At 37.2% G+C, this 26,954-nt stretch overlaps 1 protein-coding gene across 3 annotated transcripts in view; it reads right to left on the bottom strand.

Annotated features, from left to right (window-relative positions):
- LOC118404534 (dual specificity tyrosine-phosphorylation-regulated kinase 4-like) overlaps positions 1-26,432 on the bottom strand; it is a 51,355-nt gene extending 24,923 nt beyond the window's left edge. For 2 of the 3 annotated variants that reach the window (XM_035803675.1, XM_035803679.1), the window contains exons 1-3: positions 26,282-26,432; positions 21,045-21,179; positions 20,067-20,148 (exon numbers count right to left, since the gene is read on the bottom strand). In XM_035803675.1, the coding sequence (XP_035659568.1) occupies positions 20,067-20,148; positions 21,045-21,088 (126 nt within the window). In that variant the 5' untranslated portion in view covers positions 21,089-21,179; positions 26,282-26,432. Of the gene's footprint in view, positions 1-8,005; positions 8,335-20,066; positions 20,149-21,044; positions 21,180-26,281 lie in introns of those variants that run through there. The other variant, XM_035803676.1, reaches the window with a different exon arrangement.
- Positions 26,433-26,954: the final 522 nt, after the last annotated feature.

Genomic DNA, 26,954 nt, shown 5'->3' with positions numbered 1-26,954 from the left:
CAGGAGACTGTACTACTGCCTCTTGCCTTTCAGTATAACCAAATCCTACCATTAACACCACCTGTTTTAATGCATAAAACAGCCATTTCATAGTAATTATGGCTATCCAATCAACCACTCCCACAAATGTCAACCCACCAATGCCTTGCACCAATTAGTGGGGCTCAGTTCTGTGCAGCCTTGGTGCCTTCTGTCACGCTGATTAGTAATGCTCCACCCTCAAGTTAACATCACTGTCCCCTGAGAAAACTTCCCTCTGAGCTTCCTGTCTTGTGAAAGCAGGGGTAAGCTGCTTTTTGCCTTGCCTTCTTGCTCCCTTTTCAGAAACTCTGACTAACAAATATCCTTAGATTCTTGTTATGACTATGGTTCAGAATGAAGTATTTTCTCATTTCTATCACAGACAAGATGTAATAACGGGGAAGGAACTAAATTTGGTTAAGACTGCCGAAGAAGACCACTCAAGGGACCAATACAATCCGGTCTATATAGACAGTAGAAAGAATCGGATGTATTAAGGAGACCACTTGTATAGACTGACTGTAGGTTTGACTGTATCACTTTTCAAACCTGTTTGTGCCTTTAACTATCTTCTTTCTCTTCCTTGCCTATGCAGTAAATGCTCTGCATGCATGCCCTAAAGTCTATCAGAGATTATACTGAGAAAACAACACCTTCCGCAATGAAACTGAGGCTGTACATACACAGAAGTGCCACAATCTAGGGGTCAAAAACTACAATGTAGTCAAATAAAGACAGGTTGTTGATTGTACAGGTTGTTGATTGTACAGGATGTTGAATCATCTTCTGCTCAGAGAATGCAAAATATTTCAAAGTTGTGTCTTGCAGGATTTTGTGAGGACGCTTCACTGATTTGCTGACGTGTGTATATGTCATGCTTAAGGTGTTCGTCACGTCTTGAACTGCGTCTTAAAACAAGCACTTCCTTTCTTAACAGGGATAATCCCAACAAATGGACAATGGACAACCGACACTTTGACACTTTTGTTTTGTATTTGAAGAAAAGAATAAGAGACTGGGATTCAGCTTTAAATCTTAAGCCCATTTGACAGCCTACAAAACCAAAATAATATTGAGCAATATCTTCAAACCTTATTAAAGCTTAACCTTAAGTGAAACATTGGGTAAGAAGGTGTCCGTCAGCTTTAAGAATTTACGAAATGAAAACAGGATACGTGTATATTGCATGTGAGGGCACATAACATCCTACCACGAAGCACGGAATGTATGTTCTGCATGATGTGCAAAAAGCTTACAAACCAATTTGAAAATAAGACTGAGCAATATTTTTGAACCTTAAAGCTTAACCTTAAGTGACACTCTAAAAAAGAAAGTGTCAATCAGCTTTGTAAGAATTTATGAAATGAAAACAGGATACGTGCATATTGCACAAGGAAGCCCATAACATCCTACCACGAAGCATGGAATGTATGTTCTACATGCGGCTCCCATTCTAAGTATGCCTTGTCCATTATGAGAAGAGTAAATCCGTTCCAAACCTATGTCACACAGAACAAAGCCAAAGTCAACACGCGTCTACGCAAACATGACCCGGGGTCGCGGCTGTTTGCCGATGGCGTGCCTAACAGAGGGTCGTGTACGCGTACATGTAGGCTGTTTTAAAAACATCTCCTGTTGAGTAACAGCTACTTAAACTGTGTGTCAGTCAACACCTCAACGTCACTAACAGGTGATTTCACAGGGCTCGAAATTCATCTTTTTGATAAGTGTGCTTGTTACTACACTTAAAAAATTTAGGTGTACAGAAATAGATTTGGGAATGTAGAATAGGGTAGGATGTACATAATGTTAGCAGAACCTAAGACACTTTCGAGCTTTCAAAAATTGTGATAAACGGTTAACCCAACGCTTATTTTTTCCAACACTGAAATGTGAAGAACATGCTGTATACTTGTAGACAATAGTACAGTAATAGTACCTTTACCTACATTAAGCCTATACAAGTATCTACAGTACCAGTGTATACAGAGTCAAAATTAGATACACAGCTCCAATCTTGTGCATAACGTTGTGTAATAAAAAGTGCATAACCAGTCTTTCAAGCCCTCCTTTTACACTTCACTACACAGCAGTAACAAAGCAGAAATAAACATGCTACATCTGTATAAAGACAGAAATGAAGGAAAAATAGCGGATAAAAGCATTTGTCATAACTTTAAACTTGAATTTTGGCATGCACTCTTTAAAATATCTCAAGACATTTGGTGATGGCTATGTTAACACTGCATCAGTCATCACTTGAAAAAAGGGGTTTTCAGTAAACTGTAACATACTGTACGACTGATGCCCCAACAGTGTTACAAATAAAGGGAATAAACAAAGAAGCCATCTCGCTTCATTTACTAACCAAAAACTCAATCACCAACGTTCCAGTCTATTAAACATTCAAGTTATTTGCCAAGGCAGAATTTACAGACCTTGCAGAATTCCTTCCCCTAGAAGTTTGCACTCTGAAGTTGATGTCTTAATTCTTGTTTTTTCAAGGACTAATTGCTTGTGACCAAAATTCTTTTTGTAGTCCTATAGTTTACAAGTTTTGCCTGAAGAAAGCAGTTACTGCATAAACTAATCTACATGCTGCAATAAACATAATGAATATACAAGTGCAAGGGAGTGTAGGGTGTTGGGCTGCATTGTATTTTATAAACTCTATCAGTTCATTTTGTTGATCTTAACAGTTGCTTCCCACTGGCTCAAACAAAGAGGCCGTCTCGCTTAATTTACCAACCCAAAGTCAATCATCCGGTGTTCCAGTCTATTAAACATTCAAGTTATTTGCCAAGGCGTGATTTACTGACCTTGAGGAATTTCCTCTTTAGATGAACTTTAAACTAGAACAATAGTTACTACGTTTAGGCAAGGAGTGTTTGTTTGAGACAATGTCAGCACAAGGTCAAATGCAATCGTATCTTACAGGACTGGTCATTCTAGTAAAAAGCCGATAAGAAAACGCAAAAGGTATGCCTAAGGTGAGTTATAGACTCTGAGTAGGTTGTTTTTCAACTTTTTCCAACCCCAATCTACACTTAAATGTTTCACTTCTTAGTACAAATCCTGTAAAAACAAAGTGCTAAATCTAGGAAGTCCTCAGTAGGTGATAGTAAAATTAGATGAAGGGTATACAGCAAATACTCAAACTTAAGATAAAGAGCGACTGTGGCAGAAGAATTTGAAGTCAGCATTTGCTGCTTGGCATAGATTTTCGTGCAATACGACACCAGGTTGCCTAAGTAGTAAACTGCCTTTGGGCATAACACACCAGTTTTGTATGTTATGTACACTCAGCATATGCAAGATTGCAAAGTTTGATCCACTCATACCAAGATGGACCCCTATAATCTCATTGATAAGTGTGGTGGGTTCTTATCGCTCTAGGTGTGGCTAACCGGTCCTCGGACCTTCGCCTTCACATCCTATCCGACAGCCAAGCTATAAGCTTAGTACCCTTACACCAGTATAAGTGCAGTAAGACAGTTTGACAGACTTATCCTTTCAACTCTTTGCAATCAGCAAAGCCATTTCGCAAAATGCTGGTAGTAGACAGTAAACACGGAGACAAAAGACTGTACCATAACATGTGGGCTTCCCACGCAAACTTGAATGAGCCACATTACAGCTTTGTAATGTGATCATAACAACAGCTTTTGTTTGGGATAACACTTGTGTTTTGATTCAGAGAGCAAATAGAGATTTTTAAAATTGTTTGTTTTGCTTCATACTTGTAGGTGTGTAAATCTTAGCTGTAAAGTTTTGTTCAACTTCTAATAACATGTAAAAGTCTGATTCCTCGAGTCATTATCAAGGAAACTTAATCCAAAGAACTCAATACTATGAAAGCTGGATTTCGGAAAACTGTCAGTCTCCGAACAAGGGCTTTTCATGGGTTGGGTACCATCAATACTTTGCACTGAATTCAGTTAGGCAGCGGCTACATATTATGTCAAATGGAGCCAACTGGCCTTTGCTTTACGCTACATTCTGGTCCAAATTATGCTTTCCGTAGAATGCAAATTTTCAAATTTGAGCTATGAAATTACGTAGAATTAGACAAATTACCTTAAATGGCATGTACATATGTAGGGTACCTATCAAACAGTACAACCTTTCTAACTGATGCTTTATCCAAGCATTACAAAAGATCTTCAAACTCTGGTTATCGGCCAACTTCGACAAGGCTTTTACCTCTTACCTTGACATACAAACCTAAGCGCGATGACATCTGCATTGTCCGTGCACGCGTAACGCAACCTCTCTATGTCAGCTCCCTTTATCCGCTAGATTACGAGCCAGACCATCGCCTTTGTGCGCCACGTCACTTTCCTTCCATAGATAGTAAAGCCAGGCCTTATCCAAACAACAATGCCAGACGGAAAAGAAAGACCTGCGCTAAGCTGACGAAACAGAACAATCGGAAATTGGGACAGGCATGTTTACTGAAATCAAAGGGAAACTTTGTCTGCTGAGCTACTGCTGAAGAAATAAACATCGCTCTCAAAGGACAGGTGTTTTCGTTCCTTGTAATGATGCTCAGGTGTCTTTGTCCGTCCCTATATCTATCTCCAACCTTATATAAGATCAGCTGAGCGATAAAAGACCTGAATGAAACGTTGATACAGTTATACAATGGATAATTGAAAGATGTACTATGTACATAAACATTATAAACTGGGTCGTCTTTATTGATAAGCGCCACCTATCAATGAGGTAACCTTTCATAATTGTATATGGACGCTGTGCCATAATACAATCATCAAATAGACAAATCACTATAGAATATTTGATAAGCTTGACTTTTGATTTAAAGTGTCTATTTGCCAAATTTGTATGGAATGCACACAACATACAAACACTTATCATGTAGCTATAACGATTTCAAAATCTATTCTTTAGATCACATTTTGAAATCTCATTAACTAAAGAAGTTAATCAAATGGTACAGTAACTTAAGGTCCTTATCAGTGAGGATGCATCGTCTCCATAGCAACCTTAAGTTCTTTTCTTTATTGTATGTACCCAAATCGGTGAGGACGTTCCATTTCCATAGTGGCTTCAAGTGTTTCTTAAAATTGGTTTGCTGGTTGTATTTGCCTAACAGCAATAACGCTGAATACATAGAGGAAATGGTTGTCATGCAGCATGAATTCCTTAGGAGTTTATGGCTTTGTCTTAACACCAGACGTGCTTAAAGCACAACGATAGCCCTTATTTTCACACCTTTATAAGTCCAGGTGACACATCGGCCGCAATTAATCGCTCTTAAAATAGCAGCAGGATAGTTTTCGTTCTTTCTAAGAAAGGCTTGATGCCGCTGTATTGCCCGAGGTGCAGCATCACGGCACTCTAAATTACAGGGTGTATATATATGAAGTGAACTGAAGAATGGTTGGGTTACCCTGCCCTGACATGAGAATAAAAGTCAGGACATTACAAGACATCTTACAAGGGTAAATGTCTAGAGTCTTAAGGAACACCTGCTGGGATTGCCCAAAAGGCACATGATTGATGTTTTGTTCGGACCTTTAAATTTTCTGTCCTCATTTTTGACCAACCGTACAAATGAATGTTTCACACGTTAAACACATTGATATCATCTAAGATCTTACATGTTTTATGTGTTGGGGGGTTTGCAAATGACTGTCTTAATGCTGGCTTTCTATATAAATGCTGTACAAAGGTGTCCGATCTTGCTTACATTATAAATGTCTCTGTCTCCTACACAAAAAACTAAAAGCTTTGCAAAAATCCAAGTAGATTTGTCTACAACCATACATTTGTATTGTCTTTTTTTCTTCTTCACCTCCTATGCTAATTTTGGATTTAACATTAAACATTGCTAGCTACTAGTAGTTTTCCAAACCTTCAACATGAAACATACATAATAGACATTGTGTACTAGACATCACTGGATCTCTGGAAAGAGAAGGGAGAGCTGACAGGGCATTGCAGTTAAAATAAATGATATTGAATGATTGATTGAATATGAGCATTCAGGACTTCTGAATCTTTAATCCTTTCAAATATTTGTCTTTAGTTTAAGGTCCTTGGCCCTCAAGTTTTCATCCCTCCCAAGCGTCTCGGAATTTATGACGAAACCACAGTGAAAACAAAATGTTTCTCTTGTACGTGTCTCCACACAAAAGCTTGTTACACTTTACGAGGATGGTAGTTTTACAGTCCTTTGAACCAACTGAAAAGTAATTTCCACTGCTGTCAATAAAACCAACACTTCACATTTATTTCTAGGTGTGCCCAGTATATATGACACATAAATTTGAAAAAAAAGCTGTCTCTTCCTTTAAGTTCTGACAGAAGCTTTTTCTTTCTTACAATCATTTTCAAACTGTATCGGATCCTCCTGGGTGCTAAATGACAATGCTGACACATCGATTTTGACAACGAGCTCTTCACTTAATCAATGTCATATTAAAATAGTGAAAAGCAAGGATGTCACAAAACTATGTTGTTTTAAAATTCACTCTTGCCGCACTAGTACTGCAACAATTTTCTTTGCCTTATTCAAACAGACACCCACTAAAAGCATGCAACTTGAAGATATATCTTGAATCTATTTATAGATTCTGATACATATCACAAGCAGTGAGCTTGCTGAAGAACATTCAGTTTCTACACGGAGTAACAAGGACTTAAGTCATCAGTCAGTCTTGCCTCGGTAACAACCACTTCGTTTGCCCCCAAAACACCACATATTTTTCAATCTATTAAAGGTATAAATCACAAGTAGAACACATAAAAGCAGTGAAGTATGTCAAGAAGTTCATATACTGGAGCTCTAGAGGGTTAAGAGTTTAGTCAACAGGTGGGCAATGTTAGTTTCTGCCCCCTGGTGAGGTCTAAAATAGCTGTATATTGTCCACATGTCATTCAACAAGTCCATATATTAAGAACTTGGCCACCTGCATCGGTGTTTACAGAAGCTTCGAGCAGTAGACTTAAGAAAATGTTTGTCTTTTATGGGTTCTTATTGGAAGACTTGAAGGCATTTGAACAAAGACTTTCCTCCATAAAAGTGACTGTGTTGAAGAAAGTCTGGAGCTTAAGTAGCTAACATCTGCTTTAGAGGAATTCTAAACAAGCCCTTTAAAGTAGACATAGGTCTACATGTACAGCATGCTAAGTTGTGCACTGCGATAGAGCTAAAGGTGATGTCATTGTGGACTTTAGGGAAGAAAACATTTTAAGTTTAACATCTTCGAAAGAAAGATTTTATCCTGGTCTCCTTTGTATGACACAAGAAGACATGGCTCAACCTTTCACTTCATGTAAGCTTACATTTTTTTCTGGCCAGAACTTTCTTCATCTTGATGAAAAATGGTAACGTCTGATACTGTGATAGTATGTAAAAAGACAAGATTTTGTGATGGATTTCTTGAATCGTTTTTCTCTCAATCTTGCAAACGAGAAGTTATAACTTTGCTTTTTAAAGGGAAGCTCTGTCCTTTAATTTTCGTACTGAAATATTTTTTCCATGCCAGACAGTTTCTTCAGCAAGAGATATGGTAAAGTTTAAAAAAAAGGAAATCTGTGTACCATATACATCTTACTTTGCAACATGTTCTTCATACGTTTTGCGGTATCATAAAGAAAGGCTGTCTTAGCTGCAGCTTCTGAAGTAAGCTGATAATTTGGTGGTCTTGTCTCCTGTTACAAATGTAACCAGGTGGGTGAGGCCCCGTGTTTTTCCAACAAACAGCGAGGTGAACAATTAGAAACTTATACACAACACAACATTTTCCTCCAAAGTCCTCCAATGCAAAATGTGTAGCTTATCGCAGCACTAGGGATAGCTCCAGGCAGTAGGGAGGTGTCTGTCACCACAGACTCAAGTCGCCCCATGCAAAGAAAATGGGCATACCAAAAAGCGGGGTACGGGGCTTACTTGTCTACAATGGCTAACCAAACCCTCCTCTTACGAGTTGTCTAAACAGAAGTGTGAGGAACTCACCGATTGTAGCTTGTAGTGCCTGGACATGGGGACGATCTTGAAGGCCGACTTTTCCATGTGCAGTTCCTTAAACTCCCAAGAGGATTAGGAGTCTTGAAGAACTACCACAAGGAAACAAAGGGAGAGAGCGCTCCTTCCAGCCGAGGTGCCAGCAATCGTTTACTGTCTAACAATGCTAAGTACTTTTCAGTGCAGTGGCAGGCAGGTGAATGGGGGTGAAACAAGAGAGGGTTGAGACATCGGTCGGTGTTGTTAGGTCGCGGTGGGGAGCCACTCGGGTGTCGTGTGTATACCCCAACTGGCAGGTGGGCAGAGCGTACAGGTGTATACGTCACACCGCGGCGTCGCCGTGGTAACCAAACCGGCACAAGCCACAAAGCCTGAGGCTTACACACAGAAGTTAGAGCTTTTGTCCGAATGAATAAAAGAGCAAGACACCGGATGTTGGTTTCTGTCAGACAACACTTCAAGCTACGAAGACTCGTTTTAAATCCCTCAGCATAAAACTGGCCAGATTGGCAACACACAGTGCAAAGGTCCACAAGGGAATTGTGCCGCTACTGCAGTCATTAATCATGCAACAGCTGACACCAAAGGCTTCCCAACACCCAAACTGACAGCTAATGATATACGGTATAATTGCATGCCCTGGCTTGGCCTATGAACCCCCACATCTTTATGTTCATTTCCATTTGAGCGAGCTTCCTTGAATTTAAAGTGTTTCTGACAAAAGGACATTTGCCTAGTGATCATTATGATGACAGGAATAAAGGAACTACCAATGATATGATAACAAGGAAAGGGAAGTAAGTTGTTTGACTGATGTGAAAAACTGTAATTTTAAGAACTTACAAATGATGAAAAACCTTGTAAATTAAACACACTTTTCTAAATTTCAATGTTGCTGTTTTTTTTGTTTTTTTTTTCAAAATCTAAGGAGACGCAAAATCTTTGCAATTTGCTGCACTCCGGAATGAGGTTTTCACTATCTGATGATTTATGTACTATACTGAGCAATTGTAAGCATTGACAACACCCTTGTCCTCAAATACCCAGAACTTCCTACGTCACCCTCAAGGCTGCCATGACAGCACTTTTATATCACTGCAATAAATTATCATAATGATTGTGTTATAATGAAGTGGATACACTGAAGGCAGCATATAGTTGTGCGACTATTAGTGTTTGGGAGCAACATTAATTTTTGTTTTTATACAGTTTTAACAACAAAAATTTCTAAAATTTTATTTTCAAGTTTACAAAAAATACTTTTTTCATCAATTTCATGTCATGAAGTTCAGATTTTTTGACTGACGGGGTAACATTTTTGTCTGTCCCAACAAGTAATATGTATATTTCCATCATTGGATGGAGGGATGGGTCCTGGAGACAGTCTTGACAACAAGTGTTTCTAGAGAATACAAAACTGACATGCATCTTGTTTGGTTCACAATACAGTCATCATACGAACGATTACCTTTTATAAATATAATGCACATCATTAAAGGAAATAGTTTGCTGTCACGTATACAGTACCAAGACCAGTAAGGGGTGGTATAAACCCCACTGTGTGTAAGCACGTCGAACAATGATGATGATACAGCCATACTATAAATCAAGCTTGTTTGTAAGTTTATTGCTTGACGACAATATAAAGAAAGCAATAAATAAATTGTCACCTTAGTACACATTTGACATTGCAGAGCTTATTATTCAAAAGATGGAAAAGGCCTACAATAAATGCGACTGTACCAAAACCACTAGAAGGAAAAACACTAGATAAAAGGTTTTCGTAAAGAAACTTCATTTTTTTTTCATTAATCAGTTTTTCACCACCATTTTTCATATTGTGTGAAACTTGAAGCATATTGTTTTGTATGGAGAGTCAATTTTTGTTGAAGCATATTGTTTTGTATGGAGTGTCAATTTTTGTTGACAGGCAATTTTTTCACAAGATTGATGATGTTTGTGCTCACAGCTAGACATATAGTTGCCATTATGTGATCAGTTACCAACAATCTTGAACAATTACAAAGCCAGTGAACTCTCAAATACTATCAATGACAACAGTGGATATGACAGACAGTAACTATATGCACATTCTCAAAAGCCTAGAGACGTCCATAAGCAGTGCTGGAAATACCTTCTCGCAGTCTTGCAAATGCAACCACATTTTGCTTAGTACAACTTAAATTTAAACCTAGGCAGCGTAGTGCAAAACCTGAAATTTTGCAGTTGGAATACCATTTTTCCCCCACCTACACGCATAAAAATTTGTACCTATTTCTTGATATCATTTATTATACAAAACATCTTATTGTTACATGTAACAGGATGAAAAGATAATGGATAAGTCATCATCATCGATATCATTATCATTTCTCATCCTCATGATGAGATGGAAAAAAGTAAAGAAAGTAATAACTAAATAAATGGAAGTAGGGTAAACTGAAATGGCTTTTGACTCAGGCTGCCGCCAACTTGCAACCTGGTAAGACATCACATCAGTTTTAGCCAACAGTTTATCCAAAGCATTCTGCCTTCTTCATCAAAAAGAAATGAAAATAAATCAACACAATGCAGTCAATCAGTGGAAGTTGAACAACTGCAAAACAACCACCCTGGAGGCATACCCCGGTAGTTGCCCCTATACAGGTTGTATGGTTATGCAAATTGAAACTTGCACATCAATAGGTCGTTATTTGGTGCTACACAATAGGCAATTATCCTGCCTGATAAAGACTTGACACACCTGTCTAACATGTTATTCCCTGAGCTTTGGGTTTTCTGTTGGAGAAAAACAGGTGGGAAATACAAATTAACATGCTGAGCTTTAATCAACTTTTACAAATAAAGCCAGGGGAAAACATAAACCTGAGCTTGTTACTGGAAATACCACTGCATTAACATCAGTCCAGAGTAAAGTTCTATTTGAAGTTCATGTCCAAAGGGATAAATGCAAGTAAATTACTATGTGCACAAATTTTCGTCAATCAAGAGAGCAACATTTCCTCCACATTTGTTTCGCTACTTCTGTTATGAGTTAGGTACAGAACTATTTGACTTAAACTTAAACGTGACTAGTAGGTTTTAAAAATTGCCAGTGTTTTTGTACAAAACTGACATGATGATCAAAGCATTACATGTATACATGTAAGCGTGTATTTTGATTTTAAAAGTGAGAATTAAAATTAAAGACTCGGTATACAAAAAGTAAAATCTGCTTGGAAGGTTGTTTTTTTCAACAGCGATTTGTTTTCTCAGATAACAAAGACATAACTGTAAAATCACACCCTATGACAAAAAGAACAGCTCATGTTGGGGCTTTTAAGGATTATGAGGTTGACAAGACTTAAGAATCTGGATTTTAGGATTTACGGTGAAAAATAGAGACAAATTCAAGCATTGTTGATGAACTGATCTGCTCCCATGGCAACACTCTCCTTCAGAAAAATCACGCTGGCATATCACAAAGGCTTGGAATTGACGGGATAACACATGGATGATCACTGAAACGCAGCTTCAAGCATCTTAATCAACTGCCATGCAGTGAATTCTTTCAAGTACTAGTTGTCAGTAACATTGTATACAGTCATTGTTAGATACTGAGATAGTTATTAGTCAGCATTACATAGCAGTCATGCCTAACATCATTGAAGGCTTGATTTACATTGAAGAGGCCATCTAAAATGTATGCATTGATTAGTACAATTCAGTTAGTACATATACATGACATTGTAGTATCTGTATATAGCTGGTAAGACCGCCCTTCAGTGTAACAGTCATTGTTAGATACTGAGATAGTTATTAGTCAGCATTACATAGCAGTCATGCCTAACATCATTCAAGGCTTGATTTACATTGCAGAGGCCATCTAAAATGTATGCATTAATTAGTACAATTCAGTTAGTACCTATACATGACATTGTAGTATCTGTATATAGCTGGTAAGACCGCCCTTCAGTGTAACAGAAACATTTGTATGATTCTCAGGTGAAGCTACTTATTAATGGATGCATTTCATTTTTCATTAAAACATTATTCAGTCCTGCTAACAATTGACTGTCCATCTCCTTAAACCTTCTTCATAATGTTAATGTGTTTTTAACATCTGAAGCACTTAAAAGAGTCAATTTGCTTTGTTTTAACAAGTTTGCAAACCTGATCTTAAGGCTTTTAAGGACAAGAGGGACAGAAATGTCACTTGATTGAGGCAAGGCCAGGCAAACATTGACACATTAATGACAAGTACTTTTTAAGGGCATGTTTTAGATGGTTATCAGCACTTTTCTGATCAAGAGTTTGTGTTGTTATCAAAATAATATGAATGTAAGATTCACTTGAACTTTGGAAGACACACAAAAGGCAGCAACTGTACAGTCACTAAGTGGAATATCTATGAGTGTTTGTTCCCAAAAATTCACAGATGTCAAAGACACAAACAGCTGTACTTTAAGTAACACTGCAGTTCCTAACAAAGCTGCCAGGGCCCCCTAAATCTTTTGCTATCCCATCATTTACAGTCCGTGTCAGTGACACTGCCCAGCTATTCCCATAATATCCATGATTCACCACTTTGAGCAATGTCTTGACTTTTATATATTTTTTCAATAGATAGCAAAGAGACAGTTTTCACTGTACTGTCACAAGATATACCTCAATATACATCATTTTGATGCAAATTTGACATGTAAAACAACAGTTACTTGCAAACTTGCTACCTCAATTAAACGCTTTATAGTGTCTAACTAGTGCATGTAGCAAATTGCTGAAAGCAACATCCTGTTGTTGTTGACAAAAATCAGGGCACCTCCTAGTACGTCATTTCGGTGGATCATATCTCGTTCAAACAAAGTACCCTATGCCATGGAAGCTGGGGTCACCGCGCACCAAGAGAACGGGGCACGACAATGCAGAACCGACATGCGTCATGGTACATTCCGTGCACAAGGTTGGATTCAGATCACTGCGTCAATACGTTGCTCAGATACTGTACATTTTTCAATGTTTGCAATGTTTACCAAAAAACTTAGCTTCTTTCTACCATTTTTTGTAACTCTTCAATCTCAGTAGAAGAAACTTTTGCAAGAAAATTGTATTACGGGATGTTTTTATTTGGCTATTTTTTTTTCAATCTAAAGTTTTAAGCCAATCATACTTCAGTCAGCGAGCAAGCCAACAAGAAAGAGTAAATCTTTTAAGCAGCTTATTCAAGCAAAATCATATCAGATTAATGATGATCTAGGATTAGCCAAAAGGATCACACAAGAAAAAATAAGAAGCTTCCATGATGTCAAGAGGATAAAGAAGGGAATTATCCAGGATGAAACTGAGGAGCAATCCTAAGAAAGGAGATTTCGGTCACAAGACTAAATCTTTGACGGATGTCAGCTTAAAGTGGGATGTATACAAATATAGGCCATGTCTATATAATCCTGAGCCTTGGTTTTCAGATGAGATGATATTGCTAGACAGAAACATGAAAACAGAGCTTGAGTAGAAAGTTTGGAGGTACCTTGTTACGTACAGTTTCAGTAGTGGCTATAGTAGAAGAGGGCTTTCTTTATACAATGCCATTACCACTTGCTCCATTGTCTCACTTTACTTAAAAACCAATTCCAGACTGACATGATTTGAATAACTATGTGAAAGTTAAAATTAACGAAAATGTAACAAGAAAATAAAGTTTAAAAAAAAAAATATGTAAAACAGAATTTAAGATCCTTCAAGCTACGACAACTTTGTCTGCCATACCCTTTTCAAAGTCGATGTTTTCTGGGTCAGTTGAAACCAATGCAAGCCAAAAAAAAGGACCTCAAGATGCTTCTTTTGAATAAAGTAACTTGATTAGGAAACCCAATCCTGATTGGTCAGAATCAGAAGCTTTCTTATCTCCATAATTAGGTCACCTGAGGGGACATGTCTGAATGGTGACCGAAAGATAAGAAAAGGTCTGCTATTCTTAATTAGGATTCTGCATTCAGGTAATGTTGCAGCCGACTGGATTTGATTCCAAGATGAATAGGCTTTGAGAAGAATACTATAAAGATAGGGATTCTATGGGCTAGCTACATAAATACTTTGAGGGGGGCATTTAGGAGCTTGTCCCCTCCTACTCATAATATAATTCATTAACCAAAAGTGTATACCAGGTAATTGTATACATGTACTAATCAAATGAACAGACTTAAGGTTGGGATATTTTTCTCTTTACTACAATGTATTTCATCCTCTTTTTGGCTTTTCTTTTAGCTTTTTTATCCAAGCAAGAAAAGTTTGATTAAAGCATATAATGAATTTATCATTCAATAGTCAAGCAATTTCTAATATAACAGTAGCATCTAATCTGTTAGCTTACATATCATATTTATACTTTGGAATTCAAAAAGTATCATCTTGATTTTGCAATCCAACAGGTTGCTGTAGTTCAGGTTAACTTCAGCAGGGGGAGCTTCACTACAATATTTACCTGCTAATAGATCTGGGCCATTGTTGCCAAGCAACCATCATTAACCAGCAGGAGAAAACAAACAAGGTTTTAAGCTAGGCTGAGGAAAACTTTGAATTTGCACACTTGTGCGTATGAGAACTTAAAGGTATTTCCATCTGAAAATGCAGAGTTTTGAAGTCTATGGTTTTTGTACTAAGGGCGCACGCCACATTCATGAATATCATATCATATAATCACCATATAATCGCGATACATGTCGTCTTACTCTTACTAGTAGGTTGCTTCTGTTACAGCCTGCTTGAAAATCCTAACTTAAGACACTAATATTGCCGTGGCTTTTTTCTGAAGTTACATATTGTCTACAACAAGCTGCAAGAGCATTTGCCATCAATCAATGTTATCTGCTATGGGAGTTGGGATACTTTACAAAACAAAAGATGTAACATTAAGACTTCATTTAAAAGAAGTACTAGTAATTTAAGAGCCATTGTCTGGCTACTGGCAGAGGGATATACTCCAGAGGACAAATATTTTTGGTTGGGAAGATACAATGTACCTTCAAAAGCTTTGTATTATATCAACAAATTTACAGCAACGTTAATCAAGAAATATGATGGTCATATTCCTAATCACACTGCAAGACAAAACATCAATCTGCAATGAGTATAAATTATGCACGACTTACATGATAACAAATAACTATGAGAAGATAAATTTGTGTTGACCAAACAGTGAGTTATGAATTCAGAACATTGATACCATATCTAGTGATGGGATTTTTGTCTGTAAAACAACCATCAGATAGTTGTCTAAACTTACCCACAAGATTGTAGATAAATGAATGTGATTATATTATTTTCTATCATTTATCTTCTCCCACCACTGCATTCAATATGAACTGCACATCATGTACAGTAGTCTGTGTTACATTTTGTAAACTCCACTGTCTAGAGCTAAATTTGCCTTCGGGGATGAAGTGCAATTAAATCTGGCTATACATCATGCAACAAGCAGTTTTTTTCCAAAGCAAAGCTACTCAATACAAATTAAATCTTCACCATTCTTATCAAAGAAGTTCAACATATTTGATAACTCATGATGATGTAAGTGGATGATTGATTGACAGATTGATTGATTACAATACACAACAAGAAAACTCTATCTTATCATTTTTCTGATCACATGTTGCAATCTCAATTGAGTTAACCAATAAAACAAGACAGAGTAATACCCAATAAATCTGTCTTTATCCAGAAATGTACGTCACAAAACCACCACACACAATGGGGTCGTAAATTCCATTGATAACTCTGACAGGACACCCATTATATATCTCTGATAGGCTTTTGATAGAGTCCAGATCCTCAAGGTTTGACGTCAATATAACACATGAAAATGCCTGATGAATATGTGCCATTGTTATATGACTGAAATAGAATGTAAGAGTTGGTTAATGAACTCCGAGGTCGGACGATGAACTCCTTACATGTCTTGCATCATGCATAACGTTAATCCTATTACTATCTGTAGCACAAGTTCTCTACCTGACCCATTAAGGGTAGAGCAGTCATCCAAAACTTTCAAATGGTACATACAGCTTTCTCTGCTTAGCATTCAGCATTCGGAAAAGAGTATGGACTTGAACACACGCCACTACCAGTGGACTAGCCCCCTGCTGTAGTGATTGCACAAACTATGTGTGTGGCCCCAAGCTACTGAAACGGAGATGGCGTCGGAAGGACTTTGACTTTGACTCCCTTTTCCTTTGGTCATTAGCATACCAGGTCACGCCAGCACTACCCTTCTTCATAAGTGTGTTGATTGAAAGTCTTTTACATTGAAGAACAAAATTGGACTTCACAAAATTTTGCTACCACATGTACAAGTAGGCATCTATAGTCCTTATTGTCCAAAACATACCCATCTAACTTCTAAGTCATTACAAATTACTGAATAACAACAATTTCTACACCCCTGTCTAAGACTTACACCTTAAGAATTTGTTTGAACAACCTTTTTTCAATTTTATAGAGTTTGTATAGCCTCCTGCTGACTGGTAGACTTAAGAATAGAGAGAAAGTCCCTAGTTTGAATCCAGATAAGTGAACTATTACTGATTCCATTTCGAACGGAGTTAAGCAAAAAGCATTCCAAAAATCAAGAGATTCCATAGATTTTAAGAAAGTCAGTAAAGTGTCTTACCCGATACTTAAAGTTCCACTCCATACGAATGCCATCTTGACTTGCTCTCAATGTTACTTTCGGCTTACCCTGCATACCTCTCTTGGCTGAGTCTCTTCCAAATGTCACTGATGAGTTTGTTTACCAATAGAAGACTTTGCCAACCTGTCTCCAAGCCTTGGACAGCATGAATGACATCACATGCCCTGTTTTATGTCACTTGGAACATCTATTCTACAGTTGTTAAGGCCTGACAGGGTTTCAATAGCTCTGTCTGGTAGGGTCTTTGAGTACGCAATCGTAAGATATCAAATTAGCATATTACTGTAAAACAGCTTTAAAGTGGTCACTTTTATAATCAGAAAGATGCTCTGAAAATTTGGATTCATGATATATTCAATCAAATTATACGTTTTCTCTAACATTAGAAATCATGACAGAATCATGATGATTGTACCAGATTTTCATAATCCACCAATCTATTACTAGTAAGTGACAGTATTTTGTATGTTACAGTCAAACCTGTACAAATGACCACCACATAAGGACCCCCCTGGCCAATATGACTTTTCAGTGGTCCCTTAAATAATTTTTCCCATTGAAACAAGTATCAAATCCTTTCTACAATGGCCACTTGTCCATGTATTAGACAATATTTCATCAGTTCCCTAAGTGGTCCTTTTGAGCTGAGGTTGGATAGTGCTATATATAAGTCTTTCTTTCAATGATTATCTATCCTTTTTCTTTTCAGCATGGATACTAAAATTATTAGATACAGTAATACTGCACTTAGATACGTGACACAAGGCTTTGCATAGACTGAACAGTATTAAAAGCTGTCCACACAAAAGATGTACTTTGCTACCTGCTTGTCAGTAAATAGTTATGTCTATAAATCTAAGCAACGGTGTGAGACTGTTTAAACAACATTCTTCAGGTCCTTAGAAATCAGGACAGGTTTCCTGTGGTTGGCAGGCCTAACGTAAGAAAAATTAGGTTAACACTTGAGAAACTGGCACCAGTGGCATGAAATAATCAATATTGTACTTGTGTTCTATTCATAGACATTGATATGACTTTGAGATAAAATCTTTCTTGGAGTAAGAACCAGATATTCAGAAATCTATTCAGACAAGCAAAAACAGTCATCTTTATTTTTGGATCATGACAATTGAGTAACTGTGTTTCACCTTTCTACATGACCTTTTACCTGCATGTTTTCCTCTTAGATAATCTGCAAGTTGTACATACAAATGCACATTCGTAGGTACTGTGTGCTAGCAGAGTAAACCTATACAATGCATGAGGGTTAAGTCTTTCACAAGTATAAATTTGTTATTTACAATGCTCACCAGAACATACTGTAAATTTTGAAACATTTGCAATTCTAATTTTATTTATTCATAAAGAAGTTTCCACCTTTCCACTAGTCTATAGATTCACAACACCTTTCCAGTGTATTACTTACTATACAATTATCGATTCTGCCAAGACCTTAAAACCTTGCAAAACCCTTCCCAGTGCAAATTGAGTTACTACAAAAATAAGTGAATTCACTGTTTGAGTGAAAAAAAATGAGGTTACTGCTGGAAAACAAGGTAACATGATGAGGAACAGAAATGCAGCAGAACGAAGTGGCAACCACATGCCAGCCCGCAAAATACCGTGCTACGAGGAGCGATAATTTACCCGAATACCGCGCCCAAAACTTTCCCTCTTGGGGGGTTGTACAAATTAGGACTTACAAGCGTCATAATCCGTTTCCCCCATTCTATCGCTCTTCAAGTGTTTACATAGACTTGTTGATATAAAGCACAAGACATAAACAGTTGGACAGAGAGTTAGAGAGTTTGAAGGAGGGTTACGCAGAGGGCACTTGAGGAGGCGTCTTTGTTTGCCCAAACCAGCGGGCGCAAGCGGCCGTGTTTTGTGTCAAGGCACGGGCTACAAAAGCCGGGCAAAGTGATCTTCCACGGTTCACGGTAGCCGCTGGATAGAGGCTTTGCTGTACGCAACTAGACCACGACGTTTGAGTCAACAGTACACGAGGTGGAAGCGAGGGGCAGACATGCTTGAGGAACCCTCCATGTGACAATACAAATCACCACCTTTACCAACTGAACCTCTCCCATAAACAACCCCTACATTGTTCAGACAGGACATAGCCTGAAAAATATTTCAGAATACTTAGAACATTTTAGGAACAATATTCTGGTATGGTACATTTATAGTCAAATTCATGTAATAGACAACTGTACAAAATGTGTGATTTCATTTGGGTAGAAAGCTAGTACAATTTAGCACTTAATTTCCATCTAAACCTTTCATTTAAAAATACTTTAAGACTAAGTTGGTCCAAGAATTGGACAGCATTATCAAGTACTGGCCAGAATCATATCAAACATTTCAAAACACTAACTTGGTACTCTTATGGTTACGTGATAAGCATTACTGTATAAAGAAAAAAAGCCTGGGCTTTAGCATAAAAACCTGAAAAACATTATCAAATACCTGAAACATATTGTTGGTACTTGAATACCACCATTATCAAGTACACACTTGCTTAAGTATTCTATCATTTCCTAAACTGCCAGGCAATAAAAAAATTGCAAGATTGCAATCTGTACCCAGCAGCCATGTTGGTTGCCAAGGACAACAATGCACCATGCAGGCGACAGTATATAAGCCCTTTAGAACATGAGACATAAATAAACTGTGATTACAGTACACTAAACAAACTGCTTGATTGCACCAATTCAGGAAGAAGACGTTTCATTCAATGAAGGGGGACAATCATGTCTTTTCTAATCACAATACAATAAAATATTCATGGGATATTTTGTTGATTGGATGGGAATAATTTATCTTCATACATTTGATGGATGGATTTTCTACTGGCTTCGCATGTTTTCGACTTATCCAGTAACCACAATAGGGTCTCTGTGCAACAGAGCAATTAAGGACCCACATACACATATTACGTCAGCTATATCATCCATCGATGTCTTATGATATTTGATATAACACAACAGTAAAGGATATTCTGTGAAGATATGACTTTGGAATGAGACACATTCAAGGCCTTTCTAATATCAAATTAGTACTCTTGATGATGTTCCACTCGCAATACATATTAGGTATTTCTGATATCTGCACCTAACATGCACTGGTCCATGTACAGGGTATGTTCTATTTAATAAATTTATGACTACTATGATGTAGGACTGGTGTATTGTGGATTTTTACTACCTGCATTGACTGAACAGTGAACAGATCTTTGTATATATTGATCACTACTTTCTAAAGTTTGTTTTAAAATTTGTCTGGTGCAGGTGGTTTCCAATGTTACCTGCACTTGTGTAGGTATGCCCAAAAAGTACTTTGTGCCCTGTAATAATAAAATGAATATAAATAGATAAGATCACATACCCCATGTTTGGAAGGTGGAAGAGGCTTTAGGAATGGCAGGACGTTTTTCCGGTCTTGTCTCTCTGCTTTGCTCACCTGAAGTCTGCAACAATTGAGGTACACAAAGTGATAAACAACTGAAAATGCTGCACAACCCAGTCATTAACAATTAATGAATGCACAAAGTTACTAAAAATAGCAACACCTTTTGGTGTTCACTGCATGTCAGTACTGTTTTAGCCATAACTATCCGGAACGGATTACACGAAATTATTTGTTTCAAGCTATTTTGGTTTCTTCTTTTCTTCTTTTAAATTGCACACGTCATGTAACGCAAGATGGGTAAAATGTTAGTCTATTACCTTTAGATAGCTATACATGTGTACATACAAGTGTGTAATAAATTGGATCACTCTAATGCTATTGCTAAGGAAAAATATAGCCAAAAGATCATTTTTTTAGCATTCTACACAAGGGTAGCAATGTTACTAACACTAGTAACAGTCAAGGTAGAAAAAAGAATCCCATTAGAAATTATCACGTTTAGCCTTTAAAACATATACTAGTCAATTAAGTTTTAATAAAATGGTTTTTCAAATCAAAGTTGATTTCTGCAATCTTCATGAAATTTCACAAAAACATTACTAAAATCTTTAATTCAAAAGTATTTGAAAATGTATGACGTACATGGTACAATTTTGTGTGATAGAACCTTTTGTCAAAAAAAGACACAAGAATCAGTATCTAATAACCGAGTTGAACCAATAATCATACAAGAGATACGAAGGCTACAATCAAATCACCGTATCAATGATCACAATTCCGAAAGTAGTTTCAAAGTACATGTTACGTTACATGAGTCAAGGTTGCTTGAGGGTCAGTAGTTGTCCTGTAAGACCTCCCCATATAGTAGTATACATGTATCTAATAATATATATCAAAGGAAAATCAAGGAAGTCCTTTCATGACTTCTTCTGAAAGTAAGAGGGAAATACTCACTTCTTATCAGTGTTGTAGCTCATGGTAAGGTCCTCTAGACTCATAGCTTTCCAAGGCCTTTGTTCCGGCACAAAACACCACTCTGAGATCGCACAATCATATCATGATCTGGACTTTCCCTCCAACCACAGCAACCTGGCAAGGAGAACAATATGTCAGCAGTGTTAGCTCTGTTGCCACGGCAACGGTGATTGATGGACAATTAGCGAACCGGTAACAAGCCCTGGGAAGGAGTGGGTTTGGGAAAGCGTGTTTTGATGGAGAGTTATGTACAGTAATTGCAGATTAGGACGTCAAAGAAAACACTCTTTAAAACCATTTATACACATTATTACGTTTAGATTCTTGACAGGGTTTTGGACATTTAGATTTTATCCTAATATTAAAGATTTAAAAAGTCTTTCTAGACTTTTTTTATCTAAAAGGGAGGTCTGAAATACATGTAGTCAGGTCACTTCTTAGCCTGGTTGAAAAGCCATTCACATTTAAGTATTACTATTACAGTATTAGCGTAAGATGCTTGAAACATCAAGTCTCTAAAAAAATTTCTTACAGACTTTTATCAGTAAGGCATACCAGTATTTGTTGACAAGGATTAAGGTTTTAGGTTAAGACCCTTGGAAGGATTTAAGATTTTGTCTTTTATCCTTAAGACAAATTCTTTTATCCTGCAGGTAATTGTAGATTAGGACGGTGAGAAAAATACTCACAGGTACTCAGTACTTCTTTGCAACGTGTTACAGTTTTATATTGTCAAGTTGGTAGATATGGGTTCTGGTTCATGTTACAATGAATAACGCAGTAATGCCTACAACTCAGTCTTTACTAATCCTTTTAGCACAAAATACTGGCTTTTAGCACAGCTTACCGGTAATTGTTTATTAGAATGTCAAGAATACCTGTCTACACCATTATCAGATTAAGATACCAGAACTTTAGGACATTAAGTCAAAACACATACAAATTTTGACTGAAAACATGCACAAAGTGCTGTAAATCTTCCTGGGACAACTGAAATCTACACTTTTGCAAGTGAACAGTAGAAGTTATTTAAGGACAGTTTCACATCTTATAGTACAGCAAATTGACAAGAAGGTTTTACAGATCCAGAATCCAGGTTTTTTTACACTTTAATTCATGAAGATGTTGTTATAAATGGTCTCTACTCTCTAGACTGTTTCCCCAATAACGCAACCAATGTTTATTTCAGAAAGCCTGTCACGCGGGCACCAGTGTATTAAATAACTGACTACCATTCTATGTAACACGTTCAAGTTTATCATTCCAGTAAGACTATTGTCAAGTATTCCAGATTGAAAAGAAAAAGGAAAAATTTCAATTGATCAACATTTCCTAGAAAATGTCACACGGAAGGCCTCAGTTCTTAAGATGTCAATATTCAAGATTTAAAATGTAGAACTTGTTACAATATCTGTTGAAGACTGATAAAAAATTTTTAAGGCTTTACGAAGACTTAACAGTCTTATCATCAACTCTGACCACCATCCCAACACAGAATTGCAGGGTCAGTGGTCAGACCCCCACCCTTTGAGCAAGCACTCGAAAATGGGTCAACAAATTTATCACTGTACCAAAATATTGATCGGTATAAGACCCAATACAAGCTAAGTTTGTGCTGTTGTAATTACCACAAACTACCATATAAATCTTGAATGAAATACAAATAGGTAGTAGTAAACTGATGGCCAATTAAGTCAATTAACACCATGTTTCTGCATTGTTTAACCTGGTTTAACAAATCCACATAACAAGGCTTGATTTTCAACTACGAGACTTTTAAAATTGAGACTCTTTGAGATGTACACAACCGCTGCTTTATTTCCACTGACGTTTCAGTGACTGTCTGTCACCTTCCTCAGAGCAATTTACTTATTATTTAGACTTGTCAGTGGAAATAAAGCAGAGGTTGTGTAAAAAGAGTCTCTTTATTCAGTGACGTACCAACCTGGTGAAACTATCCACAGAGACTTTTGCGAACTTGTTTTAAATGACTTTTTAGGCTGAGAATATATAATATAAACACTATGCCTCTTATAAGACATATCTAACAGATGAAGCACACGCACAAAGTACAAAAAAAAGTAATTTCTTTGAGAGGAAATTCAAAGAAAAGTATGGGCATTGTCTCAAAACTTTTGTAACCTTAAGTTCTGTGGGTCCTGCCTTATCACAAAGACTGTGTACGCCTGTTTGCCTCTGATACCAGCACAGTTTGTAAAATTTATCATGCAACTGTACAAACACAGGTACAAACATGAACGAACACAGATAACGTACCAGATAGTAGCCTAGGTACGTTACTCGATACGTGCAGGCTTATGTTTGGGCTAGACTACGGTTTGCCATGCCAAAGTTTGCTTACATGTGTTCAGTTTACTTGTGGCCTTTGTCACCTTTCCTTTGCAAAGAGATGAAAATTAGAATTTGAACTTGGAAACTGGCATAAATCGGTAAAGCATTACCTAATGCAATGTCAGTACACTCAGCGCTATTCTTTGCACTGTACATTTTAAGCCATCTTATTTTCTATTACATCATGTTCTAATCATTTTATGACTGCAATTATCATAAATAAAACGTAGATCAAATGAACTAATGCTGCTAAGTTCGAGACTGCTTGATATTTTAAATAGCACAGAAAGGACTCTCGTGACCCTTTAAGAACGACTTTGAAAAGATTGAATGTAGGGACTGAAAAAGGTGTGCATACAAAGACCAACGACCCTTGAAGCTGTCCAGGATAATTATACCAGGTGAGAAAGGAAATTGAATACCGCATGAGCCAACTAAAGGCTTATTGTTAAATAAGACTGCCTCATGACAGTGAATTCAATTGCTTTCAATAAAATGGTAATACAATACTAGACTCCTGTTAGGTACATTGAGTGCACATGAGAAACCCAATTATGTCCATTGACAATTAGGTCCTACCGTATTCTGTGTGTGTCTGTATTCAATCAATCTAAAATGAGCCTGTATTCAATCAATTTATAATCTAAAAAAAATGTCTCTTTACACATATAACATTATTAGCAAGTGACATACAATCATGTAATGTTAGAGAGTTAAAATGTCACTGATGCTAGATTGAAGCTTTGGTTACGACTCAGCTTTCCCAGTATGCAAAACGGTGAAAAATATCCAACTTTGGTTTTTAGACCATTTTTGTGGCATCTATGAATGATGACAATTGAGCACTGCTTTGTTGCCATGGCAACAATGTTCTTTGCCTGAAAGACGCCGTGTACACATCGTCTCGTACTTACCAAAGTAAACATCCGACGTCTAAAGATACGCAAACAAGGCAGTACTCCATTGAGTGCACTATTTTCTCAAGCAGGTACATGTAAAGGAGTCTGATTATACAAGCTTTTGTGGCAACCTGATTGTGTCAACTACCAATTGGACATGCAATGACAGTAATGATCCTTGGGATATTTACAATCTTACAGCTTTTTTTAGAGCTGTAATTTCTGAGCATTTTGCAAATTCTTACACAAGAACAGGACAATTCACAGAGTCTTAAGTTTTCCAAGATCGTTTAAAAAAGCTTTCGCAATACATGGAAATATACATCCTTCTGAACTCATGACAGAATTCACCTCAACATCTTTGTGGAGATGTAACATTGGCCCAGGGTTGTAGCTAGAACCCGTCTCCTGTCCTTTGACGGAATTTTGCAGCTGGGGACGGAAAATATTTTTGCCCGTCCTCTGTGATGGACAAAAATCTATATGTTAAGTCAGTAAAGATATAAAAAAACTGTCTAAGTCTCTTGTGTAATTTTTCACCAAAAAGATTAAAAACTTAGTCTACCAGCAAAATTTACACCTCAAAATGCAGGAAACAGCATTTCAGAGGGTCTAGATGTCAAAAGTTTCCAGAGGAGGATGCCTAGGACGTTTGCACCTTCAGCGCTTGGTAGGATTCAAAATCAAGAGGACGGAAAATTATTTCAGGTTGGCTACAACCCTGCATTGGCCTATGAATAGTATGATTAATACAGCTGCATTGACTTGTATCCAAGCAGATGTTGGGAAGATTGAAATGATCTGTATGTAATGTTTCTAATTCTATACAACCTCCTTTAGTTGGTTTCCCCAACAACCTTGCTTGATCTTTGACAACCTGAACATCTGCAGACAAATGTATTTATTAAACTGAAACCAGATTTCATGTTTGTATATAGCTTTTCCTTCAGATGACCTCAGATCTCCGAACTTGTGAACAAACTATTTTTGTGATATGAAGCAATTATGACTTGAATTGTATATTGTAAATAAGATTGTAGACTGATTTTAGACGAACATGTTAGATATGTTGTTAGTTCTTGATTATGCCATTGTTGTGTAGCATTATGATTTGTATTGTATATGTATGTATGTGGTCACGATATCAGCATGCTGCCTATGTGTCCACATTGTATTGCCCTTGTTGCAATTTGAATAAATAAATAGATTTCATGTGAATAGGAAGCTGATTAATTGATAATACATGTTAATTAATAATCAATTTGTATTCAATAATAAAGTATGTCATGTTAGTTTTTTTAGCTGTTTTTTTACTGAGCATTGCATAGTGTAATACTGGCTTAGTCTATGTTCTATTCATAACATATTGATAGTCCCACAAAGTTTCAACAAATTGAAGAAATAAAATCGCCCCCCTCCCCCTAGAATTTCTGTCAAAGTTCGATAGTTCTGAGACTTCAGCAAAGATCATGGAATAATTCAAGATATTGATATTAGTTCAGTTCAGACATACATATAACGAAGGAATGTAATAAACAGCAAGGTTTTGACAGGAAACAATTCTCTATTTTGGCCTAGTCAAAACATCGCACGGTGTTTTGAGATAACAAAATCACGACAAGACTGTTTACTGTTTGACAACAAAAACAACACAACAAAATTGCTAAACATCAAAACAACCCGAGTGAATAAAGCAAGGTCAAACCCTTCCTCGAAGCACCAAGCCAGTGAACAAGAAAGGAGATTACTTAAAACCAAGAAATTCACAAATCTTGCCAAAATAGTAAGCACAGATTTCGTCTGTCAGTTTTTACAGAGTTTTTTTACCGCCCTCTCTCATGCATGTGCAAAATTTAAAATGTCGTCTGCAATAAGTAACGTTATCGTTCTCAAGGATTTTCTCACTCAAATTCAAAACTTACTTCTTGAAGAGGTTGACAAGTCGCACAGGTTTAAGATACTCACGCTGTCTTGAGAAATCCTAAGAAAACTGAAGAAACTTGGACGGAACTGACAGACTGACAACTGTCCCGCGCTGGGTAAGGTCACTCTACTCGGCCCAAGTAACGGAGGCTCTGTATGGAGTTATCCAGTCACACTGCTACCCATTATTTTAATGAACAGCCGAGTTGGACAGCATTTTCTCGTCTTATGCAATTTTCATTTCTTATCCGCTTCATTTATGTTTCAACTGAACTGAGTAAAGGCGGTGTTTGATTTTCATAAGGGCAGCAAACCTTCATGGTACGGTTTTTCAGTAAACCCTACATTGAGCCCTAGGAGTAATGTGAACCATACACTGGTGATCGTATGTCTCAAAAGGTGTTGTCTTACCTTTGGTCATAGAATGGCGGGGAAAGACAATTGTAGTCTGGGAGGTAATGTAAAAGAAAATGCGCTCTGGAGGTCGTTTAGTTTGCCAAGCTATACTTGTCTATATTGTATTTGGTTAGGTGATTTTATTACACCACAAGCGTTGGGTGATTCTTTATGTGCGTCGTTGAAGGTTACACATCCAGGTATAACTTACGCAAGGGTAACGTTAACGTTACTCAAGTAACTAGATAGATTTTGAAAACTTTCAAACGTTTTTCGTTTTGTTTTTCTTGGATAGAAAAGATGGGGCAAACATGTCGTG

This window comes from Branchiostoma floridae, chromosome 17 (assembly GCF_000003815.2).
Source record: "Branchiostoma floridae strain S238N-H82 chromosome 17, Bfl_VNyyK, whole genome shotgun sequence".
In the NCBI taxonomy this organism is placed as follows: Eukaryota; Metazoa; Chordata; class Leptocardii; order Amphioxiformes; family Branchiostomatidae; genus Branchiostoma; species Branchiostoma floridae.
Note: the sequence above shows the minus strand (reverse complement) of the source record. Positions and strands in the feature narration are given on the sequence as shown.